We start from the raw sequence: 25,720 nt of genomic DNA, 5'->3' as shown, positions 1-25,720 counted from the left end.
GGGTACAGAGGATCTGAAGTGGGCTCCACGCTGATCGCAGAGAGCCTGACATGGGGCTCAAACTCACGAACCATGAGATCCTGACCTGAGCCAAAGTCAGATGCTTAACCCACTGGGCCAACAGGGAACCCCAGCGTATGTTTTGATCTCATATGCATAGTGACATAATTATTACAGTCAAACTAATTACCCATCTACTCACCTCATTCCCTCGTGTGCAAGTGTGTGGTAAGAGTGCCCGAGGTGTTCTCAGAAAATTCCCGTTATACAGTATAGTATTATTGGCTATAGTCACCTTGCCATATGCTAGGTTTTTTTTAATACACTAGATTTTTAAATGTATTCATCCTTCATACTTGCAAATCCAACCATTTGAGCAGCACCTCCTCGGTCCTTTGAGTCCATGAAACAGCTCCTCCTTAGATGGAATTTAGGCAGCAGGGCAGTAGTTTGTGACTTGCTTCTCCCTGTTATGAGAGGTATTATGTACGTGACTATCTCTACAAAGTGTGCGTCCTAAAGACAAGAAGATCGTGGGTAATTCTATTTGAAATACCCAGGACTTGACAAAAATGATTCTCAACTAATAAATGTAGAAAAATAGTAGGTTAACGTGTGGAATACATCTCGTCTGTGTTTTAGCCAGATGAAGGGAAAATCACAAGTTCAAGACTCCAGAAGGCAGAACTCACAAGGGATTTTTATTGAGACTAAATGCCCTTCAAACTTCTCTCGCCATCCTTATTTATTTTAATTTTTCTCAACTTTAATTTTGTTTATATATATATATATATATATATTTCGTTGTGCATATGTAATTATATAAATGTTATATATAATATATAACTATATATTATACAAAACAATGTGTATATATATAACCGTATATAACCTCTATTAACATCGATAAACATAACATAAATAACAATGTGTATATATACGTATAATTTATATATATATCCAAATGAACTAGAACATTTGAAATAGTTTTTAAAATTTTTGTAGATACCCAGAATCCTCGTGTAAGATGATAGCATCACTACGTTCACATTTGAGTGTAGGTGAACATGATTCTAGCACCATAAAGTTACCTCACTCTTTAAACAGCTTTCTCTATTTCTTTCCCACACCATACTCATGCGAAAATATGTGTGTTGACTACGCTTCCATTATCAGAGCATGCTGGTCTCCTTACTCTTGTTCAGGCTGCTTTCCGTAATTGGAATCCCATTGCCCTCGTCTGAACGTAACTATGTCATATCTCCTCTGATATGCCCAATCTTCCCTGACCTTTCAGTCAAGGGCGTCCACTCGCCCCACTAATTACTGTCAGCATTCACACTGTGATGGGTGCTGTTGTTTTCATCTAAAAAACAAAGTAAAATAAAATAAAATAAATACATTATTGACTCCACTGCCGTATCCATCTAATCATGCTTCATTTTCTTTCCTTTAGAGAAGATAACTTTTAAAGAGTTATCCAATGCATCATCCTATTTACTGTCTTTTAAACTCTCTGGAGCCCACTCCAGTCAAGGCTTTACCTGTACTACTTAGCCTAACTGATCTGGTCAATTCTATCAATATCTATGTGCAACTAAATCCAATCAATTCTCAGTCCTAATATAGTTTGATTTCTCAGCAGCATTTGACAGCGGTTGCTCTTTCCTTATATGCTTTTTCTTCTGTCTTCCTAGTCACTTTTAACAATCTTCTTTGCCTTCTTTTCATCTCTGCATACTTTAAGCTTTGGTGTATTTCTGGTACCAAGCCCTAGGGCTTCATTTCTCTTCCCTTTAGAGTCACTCCTTTGTGTTTCCCTATAGCCACCTGACTTTAGATGCCGCTTCTATGCTGACAACTCCCAAATATATAACTTTAGTATGAGCCTCTCCTGTGAACCCCAGATTTGTATATCCAACTATCTACTCAATATCTTGATTTATAAGTTATATACATTTAAACTGGGCATATATTTGACTTCCTGGTCATACCTGCCTCCTCCTCTAACCCTCTTTTTACAGATTTTCCCCAGCCTTCATATCGCTCAGGGCAAAATCTCACCCATTCAATTCTAATTCAATTCAATTCAACTGATCCAACTCAGATTGCACTGGGTCAAATTTAGGTCAATTCTAATTTCTAACCCAGAGTGAAATGATGATCAATCCTGCATGATTTTCAATATTCTGTGACTGCGCGCGCACACACACACACACACACACACGCACGTACACACATACATTATCTCCTGATAATAGAAACTTACTTTGTTTAAGATTTTGAAAGTCACCTTCCCTTCTGTTCTTTCTCATATCCAAAACTCAATCCTCTGCGGATCCTTTTGGCTCTACCTTTTAAAAATATCCATAATCTGAACATTTCTCACCAACTTCCATTTGCAACCTTCAATCATACCACCCTCTTAATCTGGCCCCCATCTAGCCTCTCTGCTTCTACCTTTGTTCCCCTCTGCTCTACTCTCAGCACAACTTTAGTGATCTTGTCGAAATGCATACCAGATCATAGCACTTAAACGTTTTACCACATCACAAAGAAACAGTCAGAGGCCTTCATATAACCTCCATTGTCCTAAATAATCTGCCATCATCCAGTCTTGTTCCATTACGTCTGGGAGCTCCTGTGTTAGCGCTCTAGCCCTTGCTTGTGGACAAACCAACACGAGGCAACTGACCTACTCTCGGTCACTGGCTTGGTGGCCTTTTGGCTTGCTCTTCCCTCTTCCTGAAATTATATTTTCTCAACTATACATTTTCCTGCAGTGGAGGGGAAAAAAACACTGCAGCACAATTAAGCTGTTACTTCCTGAAAATAGTAAAAGTATTGACACCTTTTAAATCACATTTCTCCCATGCCAAAAAATAAAAATAAAAAAGGAAGGACAATCTCACAAGGCAATCTGTGAAGTGACTTGCTCTATACGTCTAAAAAAATCAAGAATCTGTTTTTTTTATTTTTTTTAACGTTTATTTATTTTTGAGAGGGAGAGAGAGGACAGAGCACAAGACAGACACAGAATCCGAAGCAGGCTCCAGGTTCTGAGCTGTCAGCACAGAGCCCAAGGTGGGTCCTCAAACTCACAAACTGTGAGATCATGACCTGAGCCTAAGTCGGACACCAAACCGACTGAGCCACTCAGGCACCCCCAAAAAGCAAGAATCTCTTTGAAAAAACATTCTATTACATGCTCTTTTTAAAATTCTACAAAGTTTCATTCTTTAGAATATAGACATACATGATTATTTCCCACATTTTAACAGAAATCACAAATAATAATTTACAAATAGCTAACTCCTTATCAGTTTTATGCAAGTCAATTCTGAAAAATAAACAGAGCTCAATTATTTATATTTATATCTATGTATTTCAAATATAACTGCCATTGTTTTCACATGGCCAAAACAATAGGGTCATGTGATTCCAGCACGGTTGTCTTACCACATCCACTCACCGACTCCCATGGATCTATCTTTTTTGTTTGTTTGTTTTCATTTCCACTATGGCCAATGCACTCAGGCTCAGAATGTAAAAATCAAACTATTACACTTAGAGTTCACTTATTTGTTTTAGGCTTTTCCAACTTTAATCCACACTTACATTTACTGATAACTTTAGATATCAGAGAATGAGTGAAATTAAAAACTCTTTTTATCAATTCAGATGGTTGAAGGATATAATAAAAAAATAAATTCAAAACTATTGACGAAATATGCATGTGGATAGAAATTTGGAAATTATATGTACTGGTGATAGGACTTCCAAGGGTATATTTGAGAGAAAATAATAGACGCTCAAGTAGGATATTAGGGAAAATAAAATACAGATTACAAAAATAAAGAAAGTATAGATAGCCCAATAGATCGATCGATAGATATCGATTTAAAAAAAAAAACAAAAAACAAGTGACTGGTGGAAAGTGAGGATATGGGTTTTCTCATAGTCCACACAAAAAAACGGTGCTATATTTGGGAGTTTCTTATATTTATTATTTGTGTGATATCTCTTGAATTTTACTTTTAAAGGTTTTTACCGTTTGACTGTCTCTGAAGCTGCACCCACTGGGACTTCTATAGGAAAAATCATGGCATACGATAATGACATTGGAGAAAATGCAGAAATGGATTACAGCATTGAAGATGATTCTCAAACATTTGACATAATTACTAATAATGAGACACAAGAAGGAATAGTGATATTAAAAAAGGTAGCTGTATGGACAATATTTACTTTGCAGCATAACACAAATTCAAATCAGAAATACATGAAATCATTTTGTTTAGCCAGTTAGTTATCGCTTTATTAAGTAATTGAAATGAGAACCTGTGATTTATGATTTAGGGAGCAAAGGAGCTGAGAGATGAGAGAGAGTTATTGCAGACTCTCAAATTACTCAAAGAACAGTCTTTTTTTAATTTTTTAATTTTTTAATTTTTTTAAAGATTTTTAAAGGACAAACTTTTGGGAAAGATTTAAATTAATTCTCAATTCCGTAAGAAATTTATGAACAGAAAAGTATAATTTTAATCCTAAATTAAAAATAGAGCTATTATTCCAAAACATTAGATGTAAATAACAAAACACGTGGCAGGATTTGCTATGCAGCTGCTTAATGATACTATCAGAGGGATCCTACCAACTACCTAAAGAGCAAAACCTAACTAAAAAACAACTGAGACTTAACAACCCAAACTTTTTTTTTCCAAGTAATGACTTAGGTTACTGAAGCCATTTCTTCTTGTGTACACTGTATTTCTTTGTAGAAAGTGGATTTTGAGCACCAGAACGACTATCGTATTAGAGCCAATGTTAAAAACCGCCACGTTGATAAGCAGCTCCTGAAATACCATGAGGAAGCTTCCAGCACCCTCATTAAGGTCCAGGTGGAGGACGAAGATGAGCCTCCTGTTTTCCTCCTCCCATATTACCTATTTGAAGTCTTCGAAGGCGGACCACAGGGATCATTCGTAGGCACGGTCTCTGCCACAGATCCGGATCAGAGGAACTCTCCTATCAGGTATGTTTGGAAGGCTAGTTCTGGCTTCCTAAATGAGTGAATCCAAGTTAGCTTGAAGATAAAATTTCACACAAATGTAACAGAGATGAATCTCTCTTTCTCTTCTTGGTAGTTTTCAAACTCGCAACAGTTTAACCTTGTGAAAACAGGGAGCTCACTATTGATAAAGTTGCAGTGAAATAAGCAACTGCAGTTGTGCAAGCAATAGGCAATCCCCAACCAAACTTCAGTGCGATCAGCTCTATTAATTGGGGGCAAGTAGGTGAGGGAAAAGAAACCATTGACTGCATCAGTTCAGAAGCAAAGCTGATGACCTATGGTCCATTCAAATACTATTTAATTTGGGACGCCTGGGTGGCTCAATCGGTTAAGCATCAGACTCTTGATCTCTGCTCAGGTCATGATCTCACAGTTCATGAGATCTAGCCCCGTGTCAGGTTCTGTGCCGACAGTGTGGAGACTGCTTGGGATTCTCTCTCCCTCTGAAAATAAATAAATAAACATAAAAAAATAAAAAATATTATTTAATTTATATTCCAAAATTGAGAAAGCCTTCACAGGATACCACTTAAAGTAGTAAAAATGAAATCAGTCCAATCAGTTAGAAATAACTATTAAACAGTATTTGCCATCTATTAAACTAGTCTATTTTCAGGTACTATACCTTCATTTTTTTCCCCAGTATTTGTGCTGTAAGCCTCATTAGACAAAACAACAACAACAACAACAACAACAACAACAACAACAACAAAACCTGTTACATGTTTCCTTCCACTACCTTCCTTTACTCATCTGCTTTCAACTCTTCACAGTTCAGAGAATTATACAAACTTCCATGTACTTAGTAGATGCTGGTTACTGCTTTGCACTTTGTAGGGGCTATGATACAAAGAAGAAACTTCTTGAGAAAGAGGAATGCTCCCACTTTTCCACTGTAATCCCTAACACTGCCTTCTAATATGTCGATATAGTTCTTATTTAGTAATAGTAGTTTGAGTTATAAATGTAAGTATATATGTGGTATTACTTATATGTGTATACAGTTAAACCCAGTAAAGGAATGTAGATGTTTTTAGAAGTAATATATCTCTTCACCTACATATTGTTCTTTTGAGAATACTGAAGAATACATAACTCTAGAAAATGCTTTAAGGATCAAGATATTTATATATCATAATTTATTTTTTATTTATTTATTTTTTTAATTTTTTTTTTAACATTTATTTATTTTTGAGACAGAGAGAGACAGAGCATGAACAGGGGAGGGGCAGAGAGAGAGGGAGACACAGAATCTGAAACAGGCTCCAGGCTCTGAGCTGTCAGCACAGAGCCCGACGCGGGGCTCGAACTCACGGACCGTGAGATCATGACCTGAGCCGAAGTCGGACGCTTAACCGACCAAGCCACCCAGGCGCCCCTATATATCATAATTTATAATAATAAAGGGTTGGAAACAATGATCTAATTGTAGTGGTATAATTAAGGCAATGGATGATCAATGCTTGACAGTGATGCTTATGAACATAGCTAAAAACATTGCATGTGGGAGAGGGGCAGAAAGAGAGAGAGACAGAGGGAGGGAGGGAGGGAGGGAGGGAGGGAGAGAGAATTGCAAGCAGGCTCTGCATTGATAGCATAAACATAAAACTCGATCTCACAAACTGAGATCATGACCTGCTCCAAAATCAAGAGTCAGATACTTAATTGACCGAGCTAGCCAGGCACCCAAAAGGACTATCATTTAATGTCTCTAATGGATATTCTTTCATTTAGAGGTACCTTTTAAATAAGACTGTTTTTCATATGTTTGTTAGGATGAAAATAGCCCCTTGAACACATTTCAGTTGGTACTCATCCTTTCTTTCTTTCTTTCTTTCTTTCTTTCTTTCTTTCTTTCTTCTTTCTTTCTTTCTTTTTTTGGAAGCACAATGTCCAAAAAAATGTTTGAAATCAAATACTAAATGATTTCAGTTTGAGTTTTAATGGGGTACATCTTCCTTAATACTCATTCCATGGCAAGCCATATGGATACCAAAGGAAATGATAGGGCATTCTATTTTACCCTCAGCAGTGTTCCATTGTTTGGAGGAAAGAAATTAACACATAGTAAACAGATTAAATTATACATAATTCTAATAACTCGTATTACTTAGTTTTTCCTTCCATATAGGAATTACCTGTTATTTCTCTGAAGGGTGGAGATTCCCAGGCCCAGTTTCAACAAGTATTGGGTGAGATAACTGGCTTAACAGCTTGTTCTTGCCAGGTTGTCATTATTAAGGACAGAAAAGCTTGCGAAAATGTGCCTTGATATAAATTACAATAATAAGTTATGTGGTAAATGTTTAAGAAAAACCAGGGTGCACGTATGAAGAAAGAATGTAAAAATTAGACCTGAAAGGCAGGTGATGCGGTTGTTTTAAGGGGCCTCGTGTGCTAGGAATTAGAGTCCAGAAATTGTCTGTGATAACATTTCCACCCCAAAATTAATGAAGAACTTCATAAGGAATTTCCCTTAGGATTTTCATTTTTATCCCTAAGACTATGTATTACTGTATTGTTTAGGGTCCAGATATAGGGAATGTACCCTTTTGCCACTTCTGTGTATGACTCATTCTTTGGACATTATTGAAGTTTCCTTTTAACTGAACCCATGGTCAAAATTTGAAACATTTTATCAATATCACAATGACAGTATATTCTTTTCTGATAGAAAAACAAAAGCAGGTTCAACCCAAAGCAAGCGGGGGTCAGAGGGGAGCGGTAGTGGTGAGGAAGGAAATAAAACACAGCAGAAGCAATGACTTTAAAAACAATAGAGAAATGCAAGGAAACCAAAAACTGATTCTTTCAAGTGTTTGTTTTTTTTAATTAACATTTATTCATTTTTGAGGTGCAAAGAGAGACAGAGCCTGAGTGGGGAAGGGGCAGAGAGAGAGGGAGACATAGAATATGAAGCAGGTTCCAGGCTCTGCGCTGTCGGTACAGAACCCAATGCAGGGCTTGAATTCATGGACCCAGAGATCGTGACCTGAGCTCAAGTGAGAGGCTTTACCGACTGAGCCACCCAGGCTCCCCTAGAAACTGATTCTTTCAAAGCACCAATACAATTGATCAGTCTTTAGCAAGACAGCCAAGTGGGAAAAAAGAAAGAATGGACAAAAGTTACCATGATCAGAAATGAAAGAGGGAACATAACTATTGTTCCCATAGACACTGAAGGATACTATAGGGAAATACTCTGAACGACTCCAAGCCCCTGAATTCAGACCCATTCCTTGAAATCCCTCCGAGGAAGCTACTGAAATTCAAGTAAAGAGGAAGAACAATCTGAGAAGTTATGTATGTGAAAAACAGGGAGAAACAGGAAGAGCTTTGGGGGTATCCAAGTGTCAGGGGTGTTCTCCTGTGGAAGGGGACTGTCTTTCACGTTTCAGCTGTGCACTAATGGGAGCACTTAATCCTTGAGACACCCAGGGGAGCTGTAGCCTGGTTGGAAAACTCTGACTTTTGTGTATGGGGTTGGCTATTATGTGTCTCAGTTGCTTTGTCTGTGACGTGGGGGTAGTACTTCTGTAGAGGTGCCTGAGGATTAAGGACGAGAGACACAAGCATCTGCAGAAGTATGCATGGAACGGGCCATTTGTTTATTCCATGTAGGCAAGAGCTGTTAGCAATGGCAAACTCATGCAGTGACATTTTATTCATTCAGCACTTTTGTAGGAATAAAGAGTTCCATAAAAAGGAATTCTGAAATGAACCAAAGATTGATCTTTTACACATCAAATCTTCACATTTTAAGCTTTTTTAGCCCCAGCTCTTTCTAAAATCCCTTGCACACATCTTTCCTTTCCTGAATGGTATGTATTGGCTATTATTTAAAATGTTCCTGATGACTCAAGGTCATCATTTTTAAAAACTTTTATTTGAAAATTTTATTTCAAACATTTAATCGGTTTTATTTGGAATGCATTATTATAGAAACAGGATATTCTAGATGATTAATACAAAATATTAACTGTTAAACTACGGTTGCTTTTTTTTTAATGTTTATTTATTTTTGAGAGAGACAGAGATAGAATGAGAGTGGGTTAGGGGCAGAGAGAGAGGGAGACACAGAATCCAAAGCAGGCTCCAAGCTGCCAGCACAGAGCCCGACGCGGGGCTTAAACCCACAAGCTGTGAGATCATGACCTGAGCTGAAGTCGGACACTCAACCGACTGAGCCACCCAGGCGCCCCATACGGTTGCTTTTTGTCAGCAAATCTCTTAAGGAGGAAACGTGACCATTTGGGGATATGTAAGTAAATTGCTTATTGAAGGTTTAAAAATGAATAGAGTTAAAACCAAATTCCTCTAAAGCTTAATTCTCTGTAATTTCTATTTTAATTCTCCCCTGAACACTAGTCTACAAATCAGTGTGATATTTTTAGAGACCTGTCAATTCGAGATTAAAATATTCTCATCTCTTGCCACATAATTATGGAAAAACTTACTGATGTCTCATCAAAGTCTTCAGAAATATACATGCAATGAGAAGTCATCACTGAACCCAAGTTATTACTCTTCTTTAATTTTTATTATTAATCATTTGCAAGCAGATAAGACATGCTGAGTACTTCAAAGGCTTCTTTCATTGTGGAGTTTGAGATCATTTTCCAGGCTTTGCATGAGGGAATTTTATCATCTGGCTTCTTTCCATGCATGCTCTAACAATAGCATATTCCATCTATTATCATTACTTTATATGTGTGTATAAATATATGCATATATATGTGTATACATGTATATGTATATATACACATATATATATTTTTTTAAAAAGTATCAGAGTGTTTCCTTTAAACAAACAAAACCAAACATTTCTCATATGTCAGCAATCAAGTAATTAAAATATGACACACACATTTAGCAAGCCACTGTATGGTGTAGGAAAGAGACTCAGAGCAGCCTAGGGTGAGGATATGCTTTACGTGGCTTCGAGGGAAAAAACAAAGGTTGGCAAGCATTCATCTTTACCCATTTATTTGGATTTGTTAATTTTGCAAATGACATTTTCCCATTTATTTATTTACTTTTACGTTTATTTATTTATATTGATAGGGAGAAAGAACAGGGGAGGGACAGAGAAAGAGAGAGAAAGAAAGAGAGAGAAAGAGAGAATCCTGAGCAGGCTATGCACTGTCAGCGTAAATCCTGACACGGAGCTTGGTGCTGGTCTCGAACCCATGAACTGTGAGATCATGACCTGAGCAGAAATCGCGAGTCCAATGCTTAAACCAACCGAACCACCCAGGCGCCCCCTTTTACCATTTATGTTTAAATAAGTCATTCACATATTAAAGTTGTCTTTTGGGAATAAGAATGAATTACATGTGTTTAGATTTAGCGTACATAAGCTCGAACCTCAGACTATTTTAGTTTTGTTTTTTTTTTTCTTTTTTCCTCTCTGAGTTAAATCTTAACCATATTCATGTACCTTTCTAAACACCGTTTGGCATTATGTCATTTAGCTATATGGAGCATGCATTTAATTTGTCTTATTGCCTTAAAATAGCTTAAATATCACAGTTCCCTAGGCAAAATAATAAAATTAAGGAATACTTTTTTGTTGTTGTTTTTGCAGGTATTCTATTACGAGAAGCAAAATGTTCAGTATTGATGACAATGGCACAATAATCACAACCAATGCTCTCGATCGAGAGATTAATGCTTGGTACAACCTAAGTATCACAGCCACAGAAAAATGTAAGTACTCATTTAGGAACCACACAGTGGTTCACCGAATATTGTAAACCATTCGGTAATCTCCAAATGTAGGGGGAACAGCTAGTTTAAAACGTTGTTGGAATTGGACTTAAATGATACATAATATGTCAAAATTCATGTATGTGTATTTTATTTTATTATTTTAGATTACCAACGTCTGTCTATTCCTTTTACAGCTTATGTGTATAGTTACCACTAACTGATTGATTAAGCTTAGCATAATACCCTCTAGCAGTCAGAGAAAGGCAAATACCATGCGATTTCACTCATATGGGGAGCTTAAGACACAAAACAGATGAACATAAGGCAAAGAAAAAGAAGGAAAGGAGGCAAATCATAAGCCACAAGAGACTCTTAAGAAAAGAGAATAAACTGAGGGTTGATGGAGGATGGTGGGGGGAATGGGATAATGGGCAGCAGTCATTAAGGAGGACACTGGTTGGGATGAGCACTGGGTGTTACACGTAAGTGATGAATCACTAGAATTTATTCCTGAAACCAGTATTACACTATATGTTAACTAACTAGAATTTAAATTAAAAATATGAAAAAATATACATATATTTGCCACTAAATACTTTAAGACTTTTTATTATGACAAATTGAATATAATTTTTACAATTTTTTAAATGGGATATAGTTAATATATATTTTCTGTGGGTCCTCTTATAAGTTATGAGTTTAATGAAAATAGAAAGTCTTATGTACATTCCACACAGAAAAAAAAAAATCCACCCTTAAAAAAATTCTTATGGGTGGAAAGAAGTTGGAATTTTATTGCGTAGGAATCTTTCCCTTAGAGCAAATTTTTTTAATTTAGAGAAATGTTTAATTAATGTTCTACATTATTTTACTACTATCCAAGGAATAGTAAACCTAATGAGTGGGAATTAAAATTTTAAATTTAATGTTATTTAAAACTGACTAGTAATATCATTCCATTTAACCATAATCAGTTTAAACTGACTCTGTTAGTTCACAAGGGGACTATTCTAGAAGTCACATACAGGATGCCCGCGCCTTGTTCTATTTCTGGAAGAAAATGTTCGCTATACTCTTGGACATTAGGGACAGGATAACACTCCAACACAGCCTTTTAGAACTTAGGCATTTAAAAATAATCATATATCAATGAAATTATGAGAAAGAATATGAAGGATTCCAACAACAAATATCCATTAGTACATTGCAAACAGTAACATGTTTCCAAATTAAACACATAGTGAAAGTCGTGTTGATAATCACATCTTCAGGAATTGGCGGTGACCAGTATTGTTTGTGGTATGGCGTCGTCGTCGTCGTCGTCGTCGTTGTTGTTTTCAGGTATAGGTAGATGATTCCATTTTCAGGTTGTAAAAATTAGATAAAATCATCCTAATTTACTGCTTGGATAGTGTCTTCGCGATGATCAATTAATTTGTTATTATTAAGTCAACCATTTTAATTCAAGCTCAAAGGAATAGATATAACACAATATAAAAGACTATCAAAATCATTACTTTAATCCAATTGATAGGTTTCCTATAGTTCAGTAAAGAATTAAATTTGTGAATATGAAATGTTCTAGAATGCATCCTTTAACCTGTTTTGCATAATTTTTAATAATCTTGTTTGCCTCTGTGGCTTGTTCTTTTTGAAACCTTTAAACGTATATCTGATTCCTCACTTTATTGAGCACTTGGCAGGTGATATGGTGGAGTAGAGAGTGGAAAGCGTCTGTTGCATATTTTTTTGTCTTGCATTGAATAGCTCTATGGCAACACAGCAGGAGAACGGAGTCTGGGTTTTGAATTTTCCATTTAACTTAACAACAAAGGATGAGAAGCAAATGTTACAGGGAATACAAGTCTGCTGCAACAAAAGAAATGCCAAGGCTCTTGGTGTCAGAAAACACAAAGATGCTTATTCTAAACCAAGAAACTTTTATTCATTGGGCTTTCTGAGAACAAATTATTTATAATATCACTATTTACCAAACTATTGAGGAAAAGAATTCAAATCAGTTCAAGGGAAGAGTGGATAGCTTGGAAAAAATGTGTTTCTCTATAAAATAGTTTTTTTTTTTAGCTATTATAAGAGCATGTTTTAACAAATTGGTAGAACCTGTAGGCTTATTTTATATATAAGGGATAATTTTTGTAAAGATATATCATTTACTTTTTGTTAAATTAGAAGTGATGCCATGTGAGTTATGAGAAAGCAGAATCTTTAAAATAAAACGTATTATGTGTATTCTGAAACACAAAATATTCTAATATTTTATGAAAGAATACAAAAAAGGATGAATGAGTGATGGATATGAAAAGTTTGCAAAATAATCCAATTAAACCAAACCCATTAATTACATGGTTACTTTTTATCAAAAGGATGCCATGAAGATCTCTAAGGAGATATTGTTCGATGTAACTTTTTTGTTGCCCAACCCCCCCCCCCCCGCCCTTTTTTTAAGAACATGGAAGTAAATGGTAGCATTACAAAATGAAGCAAAAACAGTACACAAATCTCTGGGTTGCAAGATCACTGCTGTCCATAAAAATTATTAATTCAACAAATATATGTATATTTACATATATACTACAGAGTATATTATCTAATCAATTTAATTATGTCACGGCATACATACTGTGTTCAGAGGTGATATCCCAAGATTCAGTGACCAGCACAACGGAAGTAGTCTTATAAACTGTTCCTCCTTACCAGCTTATCAACAGGCTTCACCTTATTAAGGAAAACAGTGGCTCCAAATGTTCTATGTAATGTACTTTTATGTATGTGTGTAGGTGTGTACGCATTTAATATTCTGGCAATAAAACTATTTCAATTGATAGTTTACAGTATTACTTATCACACAGGTTTACACTAAGGGCCGTAGATATTATAATAGTGTGTGTGTGTGTATATATATATATATATATATATATATATATATATATATATATTAGGGAAAATAAAGAGGTAGTGACAATGGCTATAAAAACTGAGTACCATTTGTGATTCACAAGAAAAAAAAATGATAGCTTTGTCATATTGTATCTTTAGATATTTGTTTATAAAACCTGTATTTTGCAAAATGGTTGTGAGTATTGTTGACTACTCAGGAATTATATTTTATTAAATACGTTACTTTTATAATGACATATGCATATACACCTTGTGTGAAAGTACATTTAGTAGCACTTTTACGGCTCTTAATAAAAAATTGAGGCCACTTTATTCCTATTTCACAGAAGACAAATCTGAAACTGCAGTTTATTTGCCCAACTGCTAAGTGATGAATCCAGGGACCGATCACCATTAGATCTTATTCCCAAGCCTATGTCTAAATCTCATGCCACACTAGGCCACACTGTCTCTTACTGAGAACATGAAAAATGGTACTTGCTCTCAGTATTTTCTGATGTAAATATATGCACAGTAATCTCGATCAAATTTGATTTTTTTTCATTTTTACTCTTAAAAAATAAAGTTTAGGGACACATGGGTGGCTCACTGAGTTAAGGGTCTGACTTCGGCTCAGGTCACGATCTCGTGGTTCGTGGGTTTGAGCCTCGCATCGAGCTCTGCGCTGACAGCTCAGAGCCTGGAGCCTGCTTCAGATGCTGTGTCTCCTTCTCTCTCTGCTCCTCCCCGGTTCATGCTCTCTCTCACTCTCGCTCTCAAAAATAAACATAAAAAAAATAATTTCAATTACTCAAACATGGGGTTTAAGTCTGTTTGTGTTGTACGACTTCCTCAGGGCCACCCACTGATCATCTCCATCAGTATGTTAGCCAAATTCTCCTTTGATACTGATTCTGACCGTTCTCTGAGGTTTGCTCATCTCATTCTGTACTGTTGTTTCGGCCATTTGTTGTTTCATTTGTTGATGAAAGCATGTGTGGTTGGTAATTGATGGGCTGGTCATTGAAATGTGCGGTACAGTCATTAAAAGGGAGTTTGGAGGATGAATAATTTTTTGAATACATTTTAAAGAACATTGTCTTATTGGGCAAAAGTATGTTAAAACATATTTTTTAAAATAAATTTGCTCTTGGAACATTAAAGTCAGAACCTATTCATATCATAATAATTGTTTTAAGTTTGAAGATGGCAACATAAAATACATGTGACATTTAAAAACAGTAAGTTAGTGTGGGCTTGAAAACATTTTAATTCTGTTGAGGAAAAGCAAGTAAATAGGGTTTCAAATAAATTCAGGTAAAAATAGAATAAAACAAAAGATTTATTAGATATGTAATTTTAGATACAGATATTCATAAAATATGATTAGATCAACATTGAAAGCTGATCACTTGATGCAAAAAGTACCAATTTATTTAGTAAATTTTTACACTTAAAATTTTGTGGATCATAGAATATTGTATTAAAACAAATAATTATAAATAAAAGAAGATTAAAGTGCAGTCAAGGAAAACAAAGTTGTAAATGCCTGTGAAAGGCAAACTGAATATAAACTGAATATATTTATTTTACACAGAATTTAATACTTAGAAGTTAATCACTGTTTCAGAAATAAGTGATTAGAAATGTTATCAAGAACAGGAATTATACAGTTCATGCTGATCTGCTCTTGGCATTTTAAATCAGTTTCTTAGACTAAAATATATACATATACATATATATATATGTATATGTATATATTTTAGATAAAAGAGACTTGATAGTCCCACTGTTATTTTTATTATAAAGCTAAAAAGTTACACGATTGGGAATAAAATGTCAAAATAAAATATAATTAGATAAACCTTTGCAGAACCCCAAAGTTAGTGTATATTTAATTCATCCTTCAAGACGTGTTTGAATTTTTTTTTCATTTTTTTTAATTATCTAGAAGGAACTTTATAACCCCAAGTAACCAATTATCACATACTTTTTCTCTCTCTCTGGTATTTTTTTCTTACTCCACACAAACACATGTTACACAATTTTGGAGAAAATGTTCATAGGTGCCAAATTCTTATCCATCTAAAGACAACTGTTTGACCATATAAGTCTCCACAGTAATATGAACAGAACACCTGAATGTTGGAAAACCGGGAAGTCACAAAATCGTTACCGAGAACATTTGCTGTGCAAGGTATACACCATAAAGCTTGCAATGTAACAGTTATGCTGATTATAGGAAAGAGATGTTCCATTTTAACATTTGTTTCCCCAGCAAATGAAGGTCATTGTGCTTAGTCTCTTTCCTGGAAACATTCCCAAATTAAGCACCAAGCTATTTATCAGTATGCCAGCTAAGTGAATAAAAGTCCTAACTACTCTTAAATGAACATATATATATATATATATATATATATATATATATGAATATATATATATATTCATAAGTTCATATATATACATATAATAGTAGTTATACCAATTACCAATTATACCAATTTTGTAGTTATACCAATTTTAAACCTAAGTTTAAACAGAATTTCCAGGAAAAAAAGATAAAAACCTTAAATGAATTTCTTACTACTTTAAAAAAAAATGTAGCAGAAGTAGTTTTTCTGTTTTACTTAAACAAAAATTTGTTCTGTGGCTATATATATTACATGGTTAAACCATAAAAAAATGTAAGCTCTATTTTTTTAAGTTTATTTATTTTGAGAGAGAGAGAGAGTGAGAGAGAGAGAGCGAGCCCAAGCCGGGGAAGGGCAGAGAGAGAGGGAGAGAGAATCCTAAGCAGGCTCTGCACCGTCAGTTCTGAGCCCAAGGAAGGGCTAGATTCCATCAACCATGAGACATTGACCTGAGCTGAAATCAGGGGTTGGAAGCTCAACCAGCTGAGCCACCCAAGCACCCTAAGCCTTAATCTTTGAATAGTTCTATCTTGAAATATCTAGAAATAACTATATCATAATGTTTTATTTATTTATTTTTATCCTGAGCATAACAACAACAGAGAAGAATCTCAGTGATAATTCTTAGGGTAAGCCGTCACCATCCTAAGGTGATAAATGGTAGAGGCTGGATTTTTTGGTATGTCATAAACCTGGCAAATTATAATTTTAATTAATTATAAGTTACACTTTTTATCATAATTGCAACTGTCATTTATTGGAAGAAATAATTACAGACTCTCATCCCAATCCAGAAAGCAATCCATCATAACGGAATAGAGAGAAACCAGTTTTATCGTTGAAAAGCATTAAACCAGGAATTTCATGTGCATTAGAGAAATCTGCTGAGATTTCCAAGACCGGAAGAAATTTCGCCCTATTATAGAATCAGACATCATGCTCTCAAGATAACCAAGTACTAGCCTTCAAGTAGGAAGACTTCACACGACGTATCACACATTGTTCCCTCTATGTTCACCGGGTAGCTGGCATGACCATCTGTGTTTGCTGCCCGGTTTTATCCAAAAGAAAACTAAAGTTCTCATACTTTGAGGACAAGAGGGAGTTTTGGACTTGGGTCAAAGCCTTTGCTGAAATTAGTTAGGCTCCTACCCTCCAACAGAAACTGGGAGTGCTATTTTCCTCTATAATTATATTTTAAAGAGTTGGCTCCCACTGCTTACGAAGATAGGCCTGAGTTGTAAAGTTGGCAAGACATTTATTTAATAGCTTTTAAAGGGTTACGTACATTTCAAAGAACACAAAACAACACAACAAACAAACAAACAAAAACAGAGAACACAAATTACAAGTTTCCTAAAGTAAATACTTTAAGAAGAGGAAAGAGGGAAAGTCTTTCCCATTATTTTCAACTGGAAGAATTAAGCCTCATTTTTGTTTTTTAATGTATTTGTCCTTACAAATGACAACTGCAAATATAATGCTTTTCAAATAATGAACATGATATTACAAAGACATTAAAACAACAAAGATACCTTCCTCCCCTTGTTCTTTAATTATAGGTATCTTCCCACAGCATTAAAAAAACATTTAAGATAATGATATGCAAATATACAATATATCATGCTGCAATTTGCTTTATTATTATTTCACAAAATGTGGTGTCTATCACTCCTGATTAGTAGATAAATAAAATAATGATATTTAATATTTACTGCTTATGTATATCCTAAGTAATTTTATAAATACTTTATATCTTTTAATTAATTTAATCTTTATAATGGTTCTATAAGGTAAGTTACTAGTATCTTTCTCATTTTACAGAAAAGCCACTGAGACAGTGGCTTTTTCTCAAATTGAGAATCAAGATTAAAATCTATTTTTATAGCTCATGGACACTGATACATTTATTACATTAACTCATCCATTTTTAATAAGCACACACAATTTCATAGTATGGTTGTAATTTATTTGTCAATTCCCTTTTGATATGCATTTGGATAATTTCCAGTTATTTGAGATGCAAAAATAATGTAGAATAAATGAATCGGATCCCCTACTCTTTCTTTGTATGTATTAGTACCTTGGACCATAGCACAGGTTTCCCTAAGGAATTATGAGGTCAAAGATACCTGTAGTTTAACTCTTACCATCTACTGCCAGATTAGATTCTGGAAAAGGTTTACATCCTTGTTATTTTTCAGTACTCCTCCAGCACTGTCTCTGTTTTCCACATTTAACATAGAACCCATGGACTAAGGCATCATTGTCCTCACTGCTGGTGAGCCAGAGTGTTTGTTAATATTACGATAGAGCAGTGTTTCAAATGTGCACAGTTTTGCCTCCTAATACCTTTGACAATGTCTGAAGTCAACTTTGATTGTCACAACTCGGGGCATGGATGCTACTGGCATTTAGTTAGTGGAGGTCAGAGATGATGCTAAGCACAGGACAGCCCTCTCCCACCCTCACCCCTGCAAACAGAACTGTCCAGTCCAAAATATCAGCAGTGATGAGGTTGAAGAACACTGGCATCGATTATTTGTATATTCTCATCCACAAATTTCTGGTTTGTGATTATTTCCCCCCATTTTTTTTCATATCGACTGTCAGAATTTGAAAATTAGAGCTATTAAAATTTCACGTTATGATGCAAACCTTTTTCCAGATCAGTGGTGTTTTGTTGTTGTTGTTGTTGTTTTTACTTTTTTTGGGGGGGGGGGCACATTTAAAAAATGTATTTAACCATATATTTCCATCCCTTCATAGTTTCTGTATTTCTTGACTCCAGAAAATCTTCCCAATTCAATGTATACATAAAACTTTACCTAGATTTTATTGTAATTATTTTCAAATGTATTTAGATCCTTATTCTTTTTTTTTTTTTTTTTTTTTTAATACTTGACCAAACAGTGCTATTTAGAGACCTTACTGCTGGCTTTTTTAACTGCCTATTCTACATCAGCTATAACCTTAGGCCAGCCATTTAACTGTAATTTGTGGAACAAAATTCTCAATGTTTTTATCAGTAAAGTTGGGGACGATTATATATATATATAATTATATTTAATTTACATTTAATTTAATTTATTAAATTTAATTAATTTAATTTACATTTAATTCTGATATAGTATATATATAGCATATATATATATATATATATATATCAGAATTAAATGCATTGATATACATACGTTCAACAGTTGCTAGAGTTAGGAAGGTGTTCCTATACCTGCCCATCTTTTTCACTACTTTTTCTCATCAGCTCTAACTAGAGTCCTTGGCAGGTAAAAGGTACTTGATTAGTATTGGTTGAGTTGAATGTGTTGAGGACATTTTTTCCTCGGCTACTATTGGTAAATATATGATTGATAAATAGATCGTGTGCTTGGATGTCTTTTATTCAAGGAAAATAAAAATATACCATCCAGTCTCTAATGCAATTTTCATAACCATTTTTCCCCCCTAAAGAGAGCATTAACATTCTTTATTTTCATTCTGTTTAATCAATTTGCAGACAATGTGCAACAAATTTCTGCAGTTCCTGTGTATGTGCAAGTTCTTAATATTAATGATCATGCTCCCGAGTTCTCTGAATACTATGACACATATGTTTGTGAAAATGCAGACCCTGGTCAGGTAAGGACTTGCAATAAATTGCTAATGTCTAAACATTGCCATATATTATATATAATAGCTTTTGTCACTATTCCTCCCATTTTGAAATGATAAAAGTAAGTTTTATTTAACTGTATGAATTACATGCTCTTATGTCATAAGTTATGTATAATTTAAATTTCTTTTTAAAAACATAAAATGTAACCTTCAAGCTTTCCACTTCCAGATTCCTCAAACTTTTGAAAAATCTGCTAACACTGGGAATTCGTAGTAAATCTTTTACATTTTGTCATTGTGATAAAGAAATGTTCTTTTTTTTGTAATTCTATAAAATAAATAATCACATATTAATTAATTTTTATTTTTTCATTCATCATGGCATAAAGAAACATGATATACAAACATAAACATGAAGAGAAAGTGCTGGGATTTTTCTGTAGCTTATAACTATTATGTCAGACATATTAATCCCCCCAAAAACCTAATTTCAATTTAATTGCTAGCTATGTAAAGAATAGAAAGCATACTTAGTTTGAGATATATCACCGTTACTTCAAAGTCCTTCCCTCCCTCTTTCTTTCGTTCGTTCATTCATTCGTTCATTCTTGCTCGTTTATTTTTACTTCACTATTTATTTCACATATTTTCTCTTGTGGAACTCGCTCTTTTCATTTGCAAAAAGTAGAGCTAAAAACAGATGGTTCTTTGTTTTCAGTTCCACTACACAATAACCTTAAGTATCGTTTGCAACTGTGGGAGCTTATTAAATGTCCTAAAACATTTTTAAAAATATATAAACTAGTTTTCAGAATACTGAATGTATGTACGTATGTGTACATATGCATGTATATATGTATGTAAGCAATTATATGTATATATATTTAGTATAAAATCAATTATTTCAGTAGATTCAAATTTATCAACAAAGCTAGTTGAAGACAATTTGGATTTTACAAAGATCGAAATTTTAATTTTCTACCAATAAATAATAATAGCCAACATTATGCTTTATATTCAGATACTTAATATTGTAAGAAATAGACATATTTTAAGAATTAAGCTTTTCTGAATTGTTATGGATTGTTCAACGGTAACATAAAGGAAATCATTAGTAGCTCTTAAAATGTGTTCTGAAGTTTATTTGGCTATGTTTATTTTAGAATATGTTTTATTCCAGAAATAATTCTCAAGTCTTGCCTAAAGCATATCCTAATTTTAAGATAATAATAAAATTATAATAAACATACAAATGAATTTAAACTTGAGCTACTTGTTTTGAATTGGTTAGGATCCAGGGTTTTTGATAAAGTAGAAGGTTAATATAAAACTTTCAGAGAGACCCTGCCCCCAGATCCAGAATCAAACTAACTTAGAAACTAGTGAACGGACAGCATAGTTTAAAATGAATCACAGAAACAGAATGCAAATGACCTGCTTGCTACCCATGACTCCTATAGAAACTGAGTTTAGACAGTTCTTTGAACTTGGCATTATAAATAGATTATATACTTAGAAATTTAACATATCTGCTTTTCTCAGACTTTTCAAACACATCTGTCTAACTGGACACATCAACACATATCATAAACTCAAAATTAAAATAATATTGGAAATAATATATCTTATAATTTTCTAAATCTCTACATCTTACATTTCCATATTTAGGATAACTTATATTTTTACAATTATTATAAGCACGATTACAGTTTGTAGTTACTGTAATATAAGTTCTTTAAAGTTTAAATATTTTATGACTTTACATAAGTGCACATGTGTTCAGAGTGTCCCCCTGATTAGACAGCTATTTCCAAACTTAAAAAAATAAGCTTCACTTACTGCATTTTCTGTACACTTATGTCTATAAATGTCCAGGGTGGTAACTCCACTTACCCAGTAAAGCTGCGTGTTCATTGATCTCAGCCGGGCTGAGGTGGAGGGAAGATTTGGGAGATAACACAGTTCACATCACAAGAGACTTGAGACCAGCGCCCCAGCCTTAGGTGATGAACACGTCTAGGGTGATGCTACTTAACTCTGATGATGACACCAGCGCCTTTATTCTTACTCCTCAACTGTTGTTTGTAACAACTGTCATCAGTCACGTTTAGAACAACCTTTTCAGTTTTTGCATCATGTGAGAAGATGGAAATACACATTGCTAGTAGGAACTGGCCCCCCCCCACCATTGCATTAGAGTTTACTCGTGTCTTTACTCTTTGCCCAGATTCTGGCTCAGAAGCAAGAACTCAGAAGTCAGTACACTTGTAATATTGTGGAATACTCACCTCTTTTGAGAAGAGTATTTGTGGTTTGGTTTCGTTTTGGTTTCTTTTTTTTTTTTTATTTTTTTTAATGTTTATTTTTGAGACAGAGAGAGACAGAGCATGAACGGGGGAGGTGCAGAGAGGGACAGGGGAACACAGAATCTGAAACCGGCTCCAGGCTCTGAGCTGTCAGCACAGAGCCCGGCGCGGGGCTCGAACCCACGGACCGCGAGATCATGACCTGAGCCGAAGTCGGACTGAGCCACCCAGGCGCCCCTTGTTTTGTTTTCTACTCACTGCTCAGGGACAGTGGCGCCATCATCACAGGAGGCCCCAGGCATTAGGGCAAAGACGAATTCACAGAAAAGGGCAGAGCAGCTGGAATTCCCTACAGCAGTTTTCTGACTTCAGTGCTTACAAATTTCAATGGATTTTCCAATACCGGCACATAGAAGTGTAAAACTCACTGGCCTGGTATTTAACATTCTCTTTGATTTAGCCACAATTTATCTATCTTGCTTTGTAAAAAAAAAAAAAAAAAAAAAAAAAAAAAAATGTAGATACTTTCCTCTTCATACTCTGAATTGCTTGTCATGCAAAATAGAAATTCCAGTTTCTACTTCAGAGTTCTTTTTCGTATCAAATCTTCTTTCTGGAATGCCCCTGTCTATTCCTATTGGAATTTTAACTGTACTGCAAAAGTGAACTCACATGCCACATAATCAAACTGTTTTAGAGAAACCAAACAGATAAAGATAGGGGAAAGGGAAAAGAGAGACGGAGAAACAAAGAGAAGCAAACCATAAGAGACTCTTTTTTTTTTAATTTTTTTAATGTTTATTTATTTCTGAAAGAGAGACAGAGCATGAGAGGGGGAGGGGCAGAGAGAGAGGGAGACACAGAATCTGAAGCAGGCTCCAGGCTCTGAGCTGTCAGCACAGAGCCTGATGTGGGGCTTGAACTCACAAACCATGAGATCATGACCCGAGCTGAAGTCGGTCGCTCAACGGACTCAGCCACTCAGGCGCCCCAAACCATAAGAGACTCTTAACTATAGAGAACCAACTGACAGTTACTGGAGAGAAGGTGGGTGGGGGGTTGGGCTAGATGGGTATTAAGGAGGGTACTTGTGATGAGCACTGGGTGTTATATGTAAGTAATGAATTACTAAATTCTACTCCTGAAATGAATATTACATAATATGTTAACTAACTAAAATTTAAATGAAGATTTGAGGGGTGCCTGGCTGGTCAGTTGCTTAAGCGTCCGACTCTTGATCTTGGCTCAGGTCATGATCTCTCCGTTTATGAGATCTAGTCCCACACTGGACTCTGCACTGATAGCATGGAGCCCACTTGGGATTCTCTCTTTCTCTCTGCTCCTCCCCTCTCAGCTCTCTCTCTCTCTGCCCCCTTTCTCTAAATAAATAAATAAACTTAAAAAAAAAACTCTTTAAAAAAAACTTGAAATACTATAGTAAATAAATACATAAATAAATAAATAAAATACAAATAAACAAGTATATATTTACAATGTCCCAGACATGATTCTAACAACATTATAAACATTAAACCAATCCTCAAAAACTTGAAAAAATGTGAGGGAAATATATCATTTTCCAGGTGAAAGGGCCCAGAGAAGTTGTTACTTCCTAAGAGAGAGAGATTTTATCCCAAGTGTTGGCATCAGAATAGATGCATAGAACCATTATATTTTGTTGCCTCTCTATTCCTAGTTTGAATAGACCTTATATATTTGTGAAATGTGTCATCTCTAGTTTAGCATGTTTCCTGGATTCCAAGTTACTTGTGAACAGTGAGTGAGTTTATTTTTGTATTCTCGACAACATGCAGTGTGGTTCCCAATAATAACTACTTGAATAAATGAACAAAGCATGAAGACAATAGTTCTTGAAACAAAGAGTATTTTTTCTATAATTCTCTGGGGATATACATTTGAATTTATTAGCCTTGCATAGTATGTTTAAAACATTGCAGTATGATGAGATCCCTTTAGGAGAGAGTATGGACAGAGTCAAGAATCAGTCTAAAGACTGAAACCTGAATGCTCCAATACTGGTGTTTGGGGGTCGGGACGCACTAGAAAATGAAATTTGCAAGGAGCAAACCAGGAAAATATGATAACATCGAAACCAAAAAAAAAAGTGTTCTAAGGAGGAAAGTGTTATAACCTGTTTTATTTTCTGCTTACAGTTCAGGTAAAAGCAGAAAAGAAAAGATCCCATTGAATTTAACAGTAGAGATTTTAGACTTACTAGAATATTTGTAGTCAATATTTGTCACGTGCCTAATGACACCCAGGAAGAAAATGTAAAGTGAGAGTATGAAAGAACATAGGGCAGAGCCTTTGGGAATGGCAATATTGAAGGATTCAGTAAAGAAAGAGAAGACAACAAAGTAGACTGAGTAGGCATGACCCGTCATGTAGGAAAGAAACAAGACTGTTGATGCAGAAGTGCATGAATGCAACATTTTTTGAGGAGGAAGTGTCAGTAGACTTCATTCCCACTATTCTAGGAAAGAAAAAAAAATCATCCTCATAGTTTACCATATGGTCAAATTTATTCTTTAAAAATATGTAATTTGTATAAGTAACTCACAGCTCTATAAATAAAATGACAGTGCAAAATAACTTTATTAAAATGTGGCAAAGAGAAATCTCACTGGATGCTTGTTAGGAATGCAAATCATGACAGAATTTAATGGTAAATCATATTACTGCAATAAAGGCCAAGACTATTGGAATAGGGGAGACAGATGCACTTAACTTTGAAACAAAACGCAGGAGAGTTTTTAACACTGGGCTGAGTTAGTGAAGAGAAGGACTAGGGGACACATTGGGGGAAGGGGAGGTTGGCCCATGTGATTAGGCCATCTGTGTAATTGGCTCTTACAGAAGTTAACTTCCCACGCTCCCATAGAGACTGAGAGATAGGGGTCCTATCTTAATGGATGTCTACATTTCAAAGGGATGGTTTTCAGGGTGTTAAGAAAGACCAGCCTGATTTCTAAAATTGGAAGTTTGGGAGAAGATTTATCTACATTACCAAGGGGCAGAGAAAGAATCTGCAAAAAGAAAGAATCTATTGTAATTGGTCTAGGAAAATGGAGGGCAGGAGCCCCTAGTCAGGAAGAAATGTGTCGAAAATTGAGTCAGGCTGAAGGCAATGCTATGGTCCTCTTGGTCAATGTTAACAAAATATAAACATGATAAATATGCATTTGTGGGTATGTAATATTTCAAGAAATTTAAAATATCTTTCACAGCTCATATTTTTGTTGAAGAAAGAATGGCTATATTCTTTCCTCCATGATTGCAAAGCATTTAATCTTTAGATTTATAAACAGCAAATATAATAATCACTCTAGTTAAAGAAAATTTCCATTGCATTTCCGTCCTTCCGGTTACATTTAGATACATTCTGCCTTCAGTAGTTTTCCATTTGCAGGATAAATCAAGTAGATTTTGGTGCAAAACACTTATAAAAGACGAAAAACTACTGTCCTGTTTATTTTTAGCAAAAGAGAACGGCCCAGATTCTTATCACAAAATATCGTGTGATGAAGTCCTTCCTGTTGAATGACTAAAAGGATGATTACTATATTTTCCCTTTATCCTTAAATTCATATTGTTCATTTGCTGATTCTTGATTTTGGAATATTCATCTGTTTTATCTTCATCTGACGACTCAGTCTCAAACACTCTTTTTTAATACGTGATCG

General features: G+C 34.9%; 1 protein-coding gene across 1 annotated transcript in view; it reads left to right on the top strand.

The window, feature by feature from the left end:
• The window catches only part of CDH19 (cadherin 19), a 100,409-nt gene that overhangs the window by 50,940 nt on the left and 23,749 nt on the right, over positions 1-25,720 (top strand). The window contains exons 6-9 of the mRNA XM_042911188.1: positions 4,044-4,225; positions 4,782-5,035; positions 10,662-10,783; positions 19,613-19,734. Coding sequence (XP_042767122.1) covers positions 4,044-4,225; positions 4,782-5,035; positions 10,662-10,783; positions 19,613-19,734 — 680 coding nt within the window. The remainder of the gene's footprint in view (positions 1-4,043; positions 4,226-4,781; positions 5,036-10,661; positions 10,784-19,612; positions 19,735-25,720) is intronic.

This window comes from Panthera leo, chromosome D3 (assembly GCF_018350215.1).
Source record: "Panthera leo isolate Ple1 chromosome D3, P.leo_Ple1_pat1.1, whole genome shotgun sequence".
In the NCBI taxonomy this organism is placed as follows: Eukaryota; Metazoa; Chordata; class Mammalia; order Carnivora; family Felidae; genus Panthera; species Panthera leo.
This window is presented reverse-complemented; position numbering and strand designations above follow the sequence as displayed.